This window comes from Polyodon spathula, chromosome 35 (genome assembly GCF_017654505.1).
Source record: "Polyodon spathula isolate WHYD16114869_AA chromosome 35, ASM1765450v1, whole genome shotgun sequence".
Lineage (NCBI taxonomy): Eukaryota > Metazoa > Chordata > Actinopteri > Acipenseriformes > Polyodontidae > Polyodon > Polyodon spathula.
Window position 1 is genome coordinate 5464380 of NC_054568.1, and position 11092 is coordinate 5475471.

The window sequence follows — 11092 nt, forward strand, 5'->3', positions numbered from 1 at the left end:
GAGATGTTCGTGAACTTCTGCGAGGACACCATCTTCGAGATGCAGATTGCCTCGCAGATCTCGGAATGCGAGGAGCAGGAAGGGAAGGAGGAGAGCGATGATGAGGAAGGTAAAGGAGGAGGAGGAGGAGGAGGAGGAGAGGAAGGAGGAGGGGAAGGGGAAGGTGGAGGCGATGCCGCCGAGCCGGGGTCTGCTTTCTCGGAGTTCGTCAACGGATTTCTGGAGTTCCTGGGCATGTTCACGTTCCGAAACCTACGCAGGCAGTTTCGCAGGCTCAAGAGGATGACCCTGAAGGAGATGGTGGTGGGGCTGTGGTCCTTCTTCTGGGCTCTGCTAATGGGCATCCTACACTTCGCCTACAGCATCTGCAAGGGCTTCTTCCTGCTGGTCTGGACCACCCTCTTCGGGGGAGGGCTGGTCGAGGGGGCCAAGAAGATCACCGTGACGGAGATCCTGGCCAGCATGCCCGACCCGACCCAGGACGAGGTCCACGGGGACCTGCCCAGCGAGGGGGGGAGCAAGGAGGAGCAGGAGTCTGCAGGGACAGCGGATTCGCTCGACCTCTCAAAGGGGGAGGAGATCGCCGACGACTCGGCTGACATGCACGGGGCGGAGAGGAAGGAGCAGGGACCTCCCGGGGGGCTGGGGGATTTCGGGGAGACCACCGCCGTTGAGCCCCCCACCCCCGAAGGAACCCCAATAGCCAAGAGAAAAGTGGTGAGAGCTCTTTATTTACATAGCAAGGAACATAGCATGGGTGGATGATGCTGGTGTTTTGCAATCCCTTACATAAAAGTTCACCATGATAAAAGCACATCAAAGAGAGTTATACTGTGAATGCATGGAATAGCCTACCAGGAACATAAAAAACCATTAGCTTGGAAAGGTAAATTAGCCTGATCAACACTGATGAGCCCTCGGCTGATTTCTGTGGACAGCTCGATCCTATTGATTGAATAATGGTATCATAGTTCCTTGAACCCAAGCCGGAGTGTGTGATCAGTGTAACCCCGATTCCCCCCTCTCAGTTTTGTCTCTCGGGTTGTGTGTGTGTCCGGTGTGTGATCAGTGTAACCCCGACTCCCCTCTCTCAGTTTTGTCTCTCGGGTTGTGTGATCAGTGTAACCCCCCTCTCAGTTTTGTCTCTCGGGTTGTGTGTGTGTCCGGTGTGTGATCAGTGTAACCCCGACTCCCCTCTCTCAGTTTTGTCTCTCGGGTTGTGTGATCAGTGTAACCCCCCTCTCAGTTTTGTCTCTCGGGTTGTGTGTGTGTCCGGTGTGTGATCAGTGTAACCCCGACTCCCCTCTCTCAGTTTTGTCTCTCGGGTTGTGTGATCAGTGTAACCCCTCTCTCAGTTTTGTCTCTCGGGTTGTGTGTGTGTCCGGTGTGTGATCAGTGTAACCCCCTCTCTCAGTTTTGTCTCTCGGGTTGTGTGATCAGTGTAACCCCCCTCTCAGTTTTGTCTCTCGGGTTGTGTGTGTGTCCAGTGTGTGATCAGTGTAACCCCGACTCCCCTCTCTCAGTTTTGTCTCTCGGGTTGTGTGTGTGTCCGGTGTGTGATCAGTGTAACCCCCCTCTCAGTTTTGTCTCTCGGGTTGTGTGTGTGTCCGGTGTGTGATCAGTGTAACCCCTCTCTCAGTTTTGTCTCTCGGGTTGTGTGTGTGTCCGGTGTGTGATCAGTGTAACCCCGACTCCCCTCTCTCAGTTTTGTCTCTCGGGTTGTGTGTGTGTCCGGTGTGTGATCAGTGTAACCCCGACTCCCCTCTCTCAGTTTTGTCTCTCGGGTTGTGTGTGTGTGCAGCTGCTCTGAAGCCCACTGTATTCTCTTTTTTTTTCAAGCAACCGGAGGATGAGACGCAAGAAACCAAAGTGATCGAGGAGCCCCCACCGGAGCCGGAAAAAGCAGAGTGAGAATTTCTCTTTCTTCTCCTTCCCTCTCTCTCTGCTTCTCTCTCCCTCTCCTATCGTTCTACACACCCTCCTCCATATCTCTGTCCCTCTCTCTCTCTCTGTTTCTTCCCCCTGCACACAACCCCTCTCACGCTCTCTCCCCTCCCTGCTCCCTCTATCCCCCTGTCCTCCTCTGTTGGTTCTGACTCTCTCTCTCGCAGTGTGGAGAATGGAGAGAAGGCAGTGAAGGAGGGGCGCGAGCAGGCAGAGGAGGGAGGAGAGGCAGAGGAAGAGTCCCGCAGGAAGAAGACGAAGCGAGAGAAGAAGCCGGCAGAGCCCGAGGGAGAGTTGCAGTTCTGGAGCGAGATGGAGATTCAGAGGATCAAGTTCCTGGTAAGAGCTCCAAAACAGAAACCACAAATCGGTCAGGAAGCAGATTCTCCTCCAGCTCTCAAGCATGCAATAGAAGAGTCTGTTTTGTATAATTTGTATATGAATGTTTGTAAAAACAGGGTTTTTTATGTTTAATAGTAGGTCACATTTTTTACATTTTTATAAGGGTACTGTTACTTCACTGTTCGGTTGAAAGGTGCTTTGGAGCAAAATCAAAAATAACAAAATATTAATCTTCTTTTTTCCCTAGAACTACCTGTCCAGAAATTTCTATAACCTGCGCTTCCTGGCCCTGTTTGTGTCATTCGCTGTCAACTTCATCCTGCTGTTCTATAAGGTACAGAAACGCTACTCCAGACCAGAGCTCCTTTCAGCAAGAAAACAGACACACACGCACAGACACACAGACATGCACGCACGCACGCACAGACACAGACACACACACACACACACACACACAGACACGCACGCACGCACACACAGACACACACGCACAGACACACAGACACGCACGTACAGACACACAGACACGCACACACACAGACACACACACACACAGACACAGACACACACACACACACACACAGACACAGACACGCACGCACGCACACACAGACACCCACACACACACACAGACACGCACGCACACACACACAGACACGCACACACACACACACACACACACACACACACACACACACACACACACACACACACACACACACACAGACACGCACGCACAGACACACAGACACGCACACACGCACACACGCACACACACAGATACGTACGCACACACACACACACACACACACACACAGACACACACACAGACACGCACACACACAGACGCGCACGCACACACACACTGACACGCACACACACAGACTTGCCTATGCTTTACCATACTTCTCTGTGCTTTACAATGCTTGCCTATGCGTTACCAGACCTCTCTGTGCTTTACAATGCTTCCCTATGCTTTACCAGACCTCTCTGTGCTTTACAATGCTTCCCTATGCTTTACCAGACCTCTCTGTGCTTTACAATGCTTCCCTATGCTTTACCAGACCTCTCTGTGCTTTACAATGCTTCCCTATGCTTTACCAGACCTCTCTGTGCTTTACAATGCTTCCCTATGCTTTACCAGACCTCTCTGTGCTTTACAATGCTTCCCAATGCTTTACCAGACCTCTCTGTGCTTTACAATGCTTCCCTATGCTTTACCACACCTCTCTGCGCTTCACAATGCTTGCCTATGCTTCACCGTTCTTTCACTGTGCTGTATCACAGTTTGCTGTGATGTTGCTGATGGAAACTCTTCTATGTTGTGTGCATTTTGTTTTGAAAGGTGTCGGAGTCCCCCTCTGGCGACAATGATTTCGAAGGTTCTGGTCTGTTCGAGGAGGAGATGGAAGGATCTGGGTTTGAGGAAGGAGGGGATGAGGATGAGGAGGACAGCGTGGTCTTTTTCTTCCTGGAGGAGAGTACGGGGTACATGCAGCCCACCCTTTTCTTCCTCTCCATCATCCACACTCTTATCTCCTTCCTCTGCATCATCGGATACAACTGCCTCAAGGTAAGAGTGCGGGGGGGCTTCAGGGCGCTTCAGGGCGCTTCAGGGCGCTTCAGGGCGCTTGTCCGTCCAGGGCTTGGAGGTCCAGCGGTTAAAATAAAGGGCTTCGTCCCACGAGGTTCCCAGTTCAAATCCCAGCTTATCTGCTGACTCACTGTGCGTGGGACCCTGAGCTAGTCCTGAACCTCCTTGTGGTCTGTTCTTCGGATGAGCAGGGCCGAGCCTCTCTGAAGCAGGGCCGAGCCTCTCTGAAGCAGGGCCGAGCCTCTCTGAAGCAGGGCCGAGCCTCTCTGAAGCAGGGCTGAGTCTCAATGCCATAGTCCCTTTCTCCAAACAGGTTCCTCTGGTCATCTTCAAGAGAGAGAAGGAGCTGGCCAGGAAGCTGGAGTTCGATGGTCTTTACATCACTGAACAGCCCGAGGACGATGACATCAAGGGACAGTGGGACAGGCTGGTCCTCAACACACCGTAAGGGACTGGGCTGGACTGGGGGGGAGGAGAGGGGGTACGGTTTTATTACAGGCTTCAGGGAGTCCTTTTATATTCTGTAATAATAAAAATAATGACAGTAATAATAGAATTTAATTTTTTTTTTTTTTATGCATATGTCTACAGCTCTTTCCCAAGCAACTACTGGGACAAGTTTGTGAAGAGAAAGGTGAGCTGTGTGTGTGTGCTCAGGAGGGACTGGGAGGGACTGGGAGGGACTGGGAGGCAGCTCTCTCTTGACCCCACATGCCCTGCCTTTCTGCCCGCAGGTGCTGGAGAAGTACGGTGATATCTACGGCAGGGAGAGGATCGCCGAGCTGCTTGGGATGGACCTGGCCTCTCTGGATATCAGCTCGCAACACGAGAAGAAGCAGGAGCCCGACAGCTCTGTGTTGTCCTGGTGAGTCTCCCACAGGGCTGAGAGGAGCGTGAACTGAGGCACCCCTCTCCTCTCTCCTCTCTCTGTCTTCTCTCCACCATCTCTCCTCTCTCTGTCATTTCTCTCCTCTCTCTTCCCTCTCGCGTCTCTCTGCTCTCTCTGCTCTCTCTCCTTCCCTCTCTCTCTCCTCTCTCTCTCCTCTCCTTTCCTCTCTCTCTCCTCTCCCCTGTCCTCTCCTATCTCTCCTCTCTTCTCTCCCCTGTCCTCAGCTATCTCTCCTCTCCCCTCTCTGCTCTCTCTCCTCTCTCCCCTGTCCTCCTTATCTCTCCTCTCCCCTCTCTGCTCTCTCTCTCCTCTCCCCTGTCCTCTCCTATCTCTCCTCTCCCCTTTCTTCAGCTATCTCTCCTCTTCCCTCTCTGCTCTCTCTCTCCTCTCCCCTGTCCTCAGCTATCTCTCCTCTCCCCTCTCTGCTCTATGTCTCCTCTCCCCTGTCCTCTCCTATCTCTCCTCTCCCCTCTCTGCTCTCTCTCCTCTCTCCCCTCTCTGCTATTGAGATCTGACACTGTTTACACCATTATGGGTTCATGGAAAGGGGGAAGGAAGATCTCCTGACACGGGAGAGATAGAAAGCTGCAATGAATAATGAAGGCTTCGTCTTTCCCCAGGATCACCTCAATTGACATCAAGTACCAGATCTGGAAGAACGGAGTGGTCTTCACCGATAATGTGAGCAGGGCTTTATAATACACACAGGTGGCAATTCATTTCAATACGTTATATATATATATATATTATCTATATATAATATATAATATATATATATATATATATATATATATATATATATATATATATATATATATATATATATATATATATATACTAAATCTTATGTAGATATATAATATCGGTTATACATCTACAGCTGTGGCCAGAACGTTTTTTGCATCACCTAGACATTTAAGATTGAGACATATATATATATATATATATATATATATATATATATATATATATATATATATATATATATATATATTTCATATGAGGATTTTGAAATGTCACATTTTTCAGTTTTCAGTTTTTCATGAAGCACGTGGAAAACTACAAAGCGATGTGCAATTCACTATGTTAACGTGACATTAATCAGCAGCTTTTATTCAACTTTAGGAAGCAAAATTAGTTAATTCTATTCATTCTATAGGGGCCAGAGCATATCTGAGTGCCTAGTTATACTGTACCTGTACAGTGTGTTATATAAGTAAATTAAATCTATATATATATATATATATATATGTGTGTGTGTGTGTGTATATGAGCGTGTCTCGTTTCCCTCCTCTCCTCCTCCTCTCTCTATCTCCTCTCCCTGTCTCTCCTCTCTGTCTCTCCTCTCTATCTATCCTCTCTCTGTCTCTCTTATTTCTATCTCTCCTCTGTCTCCTCTTTCTATCTCTCCTCTCTCCTCTCTATCTCTCCTCTCATTATCTCTTCTCTCTCTATCTCCTCTCTCTGTTCCAGACCTTTCTCTACCTGGTTTGGTACATGGTCATGTCGGTGCTCGGTCACTACAACAACTTCTTCTTCGCCTGTCACCTTCTGGACATCGCCATGGGCGTGAAGACACTCCGCACCATCCTGTCCTCCGTGACACACAACGGGAAGCAGGTAGGGGGCGCCAGCAAGCTTTGGGGGAACACTTGAAACAGTTGAAACGTTCTCACTGACTTTATTATGTTGAAGGCATTGAGAGAGACTTCTAGTGGACACGTCAGTCATTGAGAGAGACTTCCAGTGGAAACGTTTGTCATTGAGAGAGACTTCTAGTGGAAACGTTTGTCATTGAGAAAGACTTCTAGTGGAAACGCTTGTCATTGAGAAAGACTTCTAGTGGAGTTGCTGTGAGTGTTTCTATGGGAGATGATTTGCTGTCTCTCCTGCAGCTCATGATGACGGTGGGGCTGTTGGCAGTGGTGGTGTATCTCTACACTGTCATCGCGTTCAACTTCTTCCGCAAGTTCTACAACAAGAGCGAGGACGAGGACGAGCCAGACATGAAGTGCGACGACATGATGACCGTGAGTCCCAGGAACTGTGCGCACGTGTGTGTGTGGGTGTGTGAAGGACTCTGTGCCTGTAGGGTGTTTGTGTTTCTGTGTGTGTGTCAGTGAGGTGGGGAATGTATGTGTGTTTTTGTTTCGCTGTATGGGAGTTTGTGTTGTTATGTGTGCCAGTCTGTGGGTCTGTCTGTATCTTTGTGTGTGTTTTCCGGGTCTCCCCTCACCCCTCACATCTCTCTCTCTCTCTCTCTCCGCAGTGCTACCTCTTTCACATGTACGTGGGGGTGCGGGCGGGCGGGGGGATTGGGGACGAGATCGAGGACCCCGCGGGGGACGAGTACGAGCTGTACAGGGTGGTCTTCGACATCACCTTCTTCTTCTTCGTCATCGTCATCCTGCTGGCCATAATCCAGGGTGAGACCCCTTTGTCTGGAAACGTTGCCTCTTCGTGATCAGCACACTCCTTGTAGGAGTGCCTGTCTGGTTGCATTGCACACGTGGCTGAAGGCGGGCTGTTCGGTTGAGCGATCATTGAGTAGCTTTGGTAACTAAAGTTGTATTTGTATAATCTGGATTTGAGCTGCTTAGTGAAAGCTGATTGAAAGCAGTTTGCTGTTCGCTGGAAAAGTTACCTGGAAGTGGCTTTAAAGCTGAAAAAGAAGTAAGGAAGAGTTGCAGTGTGAAGGATGAACCCCCCTCACGCCATGCCTCCACCCCTTACTGAAAGCCATTGCCGCTGAATAACTGGAGTGTTAAATGAGTGTGCTGTGTGTGTCCCCCCGCCCCCCCTCCGCAGGTCTGATCATCGATGCCTTTGGAGAGCTGAGAGACCAGCAGGAGCAAGTGAAGGAAGACATGGAGGTGAGACGCTTCTATAGGGAGCAGCAGGGCTGTGTGTTCAGCACAGTGCAAGCACTCAGCACTCTCTGTGTCCTCCTCTCTTTGTCTGTCTCTCTGTGTCCTCCTCTCTGTGTTCTCCTCTCTCTGTGTCCTTCTCTCTATGTCTTGCTCTCTATGTCTTGCTCTCTGTGTTCTCCTGTCTCTGTGTTGCTCTCTGTGTTCTCCTGTCTCTGTGTTCTCCTCTGTGTTCTCCTGTCTCTGTGTTCTCCTCTCTCTGTGTTCTCCTGTCTCTGTGTTCTCCTCTCTCTGTGTTCTCCTCTGTGTTCTCCTGTCTCTGTGTTCTCCTCTCTCTGTGTTCTCCTCTCTCTGTGTTCTCCTCTCTCTGTGTTCTCCTCTCTCTGTGTTCTCCTGTCTCTGTGTTCTCCTCTCTCTGTGTTCTCCTCTCTCTGTGTTCTCCTCTCTCTGTGTTCTCCTCTCTCTGTGTTCTCCTGTCTCTGTGTTCTCCTGTCTCTGTGTTCTCCTGTCTCTGTGTTCTCCTCTCTGTGTTCTCCTGTCTCTGTGTTCTCCTGTCTCTGTGTTCTCCTCTCTCTGTGTTCTCCTGTCTCTGTGTTCTCCTGTCTCTGTGTTCTCCTGTCTCTGTGTTCTCCTGTCTCTGTGTTCTCCTGTCTCTGTGTTCTCCTGTCTCTGTGTTCTCCTCTCTCTGTGTTCTCCTGTCTCTGTGTTCTCCTCTCTCTGTGTTCTCCTGTCTCTGTGTTCTCCTCTCTCTGTGTTCTCCTCTCTCTGTGTTCTCCTCTCTGTGTTCTCCTCTCTCTGTGTTCTCCTCTCTCTGTGTTCTCCTCTTTGTGTTCTCCTGTCTCTGTGTTCTCCTCTCTCTGTATCCGGTGGCTGACCCGATCCCTGTCTGCTCTCCTCAGACTAAGTGCTTCATCTGCGGGATCGGGAGCGATTACTTCGACACGACTCCGCACGGCTTTGAGACCCACACGCTGGAGGAGCACAATCTGGCCAACTACATGTGAGTCTCACGCCAGCCACACAATGTTGCTGTTTCTAATTGAAACATTTAACTGAAGTGCTGTTTTTTCTTTTCTTCTCAGGTTCTTCCTGATGTATTTAATTAATAAGGATGACACGGAGCACACAGGGCAGGTGAGAAGCCACTGCTCTATCACTTCCTCTCTCTCCCACTCCTTTCTGGCTCTCTCACCCCTTTACCCTTCTTCCCTTACTTTCTCAATCCCCTTTCATTCTCTTCTCCACTCCTTTTCCCATCTCTCTTTCTTTTACCCGCACCACCCCCCCTCCCTTTACACTCTCCCTCCCCTCTATCTCCTTCTCTCTCCCTCACTGCCCTGCACTCTGCTCTCACTTGCCTGTTTCCCTCTCTCCTTCTCTCCCTCTCCCTGTCTCTCAGGAGTCCTACGTGTGGAAGTTGTATCAGGAACGCTGTTGGGATTTCTTCCCGGCCGGAGATTGTTTCCGGAAGCAGTATGAGGATCTACTGGGATAAAAAAGAAATCAATACTGGGAAGGCTGAGGGCTGCATGACACACGAACAAGCAAACTAAAAACACACACGCAGTGCCCTCCTACCCCAACAGTGTGAGAGAATACACCCTCACACAAAGATAACCAGCACGTCTGAATGAAACTGAATGAAGAGAGAGAGAGAGGGAGGGAGAGTGTTAGGGTTAGTTCATTGAGATTTTGCAATTACTGATCGGCCCCAAAACTGTATTGTTTGATTGTTTTCCTTGTGCTATCGATAGGAGTTAAAAAAGAAAAGTGTGCCGTCTCTGTTGCGTCCCACTGTCGGCTATGCTTGCAGAAGCACTGGGTTTAGTGGGGGAAGATTACTGGGAACCAGTCTCTGAATGGTTTACAGGGGTGTGTGGCCCTGCTTTTCACACTTTAATAAATATAATACAATCTGAATGCGACAAAACCCTGGTAAAAGATCACAGTGGTAAAAGCACAGCAAAGTGTAATAAAGCACAGTGACAGCACATAGGAAATGCCAGGGTTAAAAAAAACTTAAATAACGCCCAGTAAAGTAAAGGAGTTGACAGCGTTTGAACTATGATGTGCCTTATCTCATCACGCCTGTTAGAATGGCCGGGGGCTTTGCAGTCATGAGAGCACAAATTGCCCACCTGCGCTAAACAAAGCAGGGCAGAGTCAGGAAGCTTCAGATATCCTTCACCTTTCTCTAGCTGTTTTAATACAGGGTGTGCTTCAGTCACTCACAGTGGTTCTGGGTCCTGCTTATTCATTTAGCATCTGATTCTGTCTTCAACTGGCTTTGAGCTTAGTGCTGTCTCTCTCTCTGTCTCTCTCTCTCACTCTATCTATCTATCTATCTATCTATCTATCTATCTATCTATCTATCTATCTATCTATTTGTCTATAGAGAGATAGATAGACAGCCAGAATGAGAGTTGTTTGGGGCTCAAAGTCAGATGGAAGCAGACTTAGAGAGAAAGCCCATGACAGCTCATTACAGGAGGAGCAAGTGACCCCACCCACCAGAACGTACTGCGACCCCCATACAACAGCAAGGAGGAAATCCGCAGGGCACCAATAGCAAGATATAACTGTGTTCCGTTAAGGGATTTCTGTGCTGCCATTGCTGCTGTTTTATATATAGATAGGAAGTCCTGCTTGCACAAATCACAAATACCTGACTCGACCCGAGGGGGGGCGGGGGCACCTGTGCAGCCCCCCCCCCCCACTGCCAGACAGTCAGCAGGCTGCTGAAATCAATGTCGGCGATAGACAGATAGATAGACAGATAGATAGATATATACTGTGTGTGTGTGGAAAGCGGGTTTGTGCCATGCCAGTGATTTCTGCACATCTTCAATATACCACACACCCCCCCCTCCCCCCAACCCTCCCCCTCTTTTTTTCTGAACCCCCTTTTTTCTTCCTCCCCCTCTTTTCCTCTGAAAAACCCCCTTTTCCAAAAGTCTTCTCCACTAAAAAAAATCCAAATAAAAAAACCCTGCGCGTCCGTTAGTTATTTTGTGCCGCCTGTTCAAATCTTTCTCTTGCTTCTTTAAGTAAGAACAGGAACTCCATTTTCTGTTTGTTTTTGCTCTATACAGAGAGAGAGAGAGGTTAGTTTATGAGTTTAATGTCCCCCGAACTCCTCGGATCTCCCATTTCAAAGATTTCTCAATAGGGTGGGGAGTGCTTTGAGTGACTGCAGTGCCCGCAACAGCATTGAATAAACATTATTGCTGATAACACAGTTTATATAAGAAACCTGCCACTTTCTGTTCTGGTTTTAACGTTGCAGTTGATTTAAAGGCATTCAAGTCTTGACACTGTGTTTTACAAAGCTGGAATCTAGCAATGATGACAAAAAAAAAAGAACTGGATCGCAGTCACATTGCAGACGTTTCTTTTAAATTGCGAGTTGGTTATTGTTCTTTTATTTTATTTGTTGATCACTGATAGTAATAACTA

The 11092-nt window shown here is 48.9% G+C and overlaps 1 protein-coding gene across 1 annotated transcript in view; it reads left to right on the plus strand.

Moving 5' to 3' along the window:
- The window catches only part of LOC121303771 (ryanodine receptor 1-like), a 94410-nt gene extending 84009 nt beyond the window's left edge, over positions 1 to 10401 (plus strand). The window contains exons 87-102 of the mRNA XM_041234549.1: positions 1 to 717; positions 1840 to 1907; positions 2112 to 2283; positions 2534 to 2620; positions 3632 to 3859; positions 4194 to 4324; positions 4472 to 4514; positions 4615 to 4745; positions 5390 to 5450; positions 6243 to 6389; positions 6665 to 6799; positions 7039 to 7195; positions 7578 to 7642; positions 8536 to 8636; positions 8719 to 8770; positions 9036 to 10401. The exon at positions 1 to 717 is cut by the window's left edge and continues 596 nt beyond it. Coding sequence (XP_041090483.1) covers positions 1 to 717; positions 1840 to 1907; positions 2112 to 2283; positions 2534 to 2620; positions 3632 to 3859; positions 4194 to 4324; positions 4472 to 4514; positions 4615 to 4745; positions 5390 to 5450; positions 6243 to 6389; positions 6665 to 6799; positions 7039 to 7195; positions 7578 to 7642; positions 8536 to 8636; positions 8719 to 8770; positions 9036 to 9131 — 2391 coding nt within the window. The 3' untranslated portion in view covers positions 9132 to 10401. The remainder of the gene's footprint in view (positions 718 to 1839; positions 1908 to 2111; positions 2284 to 2533; positions 2621 to 3631; positions 3860 to 4193; positions 4325 to 4471; positions 4515 to 4614; positions 4746 to 5389; positions 5451 to 6242; positions 6390 to 6664; positions 6800 to 7038; positions 7196 to 7577; positions 7643 to 8535; positions 8637 to 8718; positions 8771 to 9035) is intronic.
- Positions 10402 to 11092: the final 691 nt, after the last annotated feature.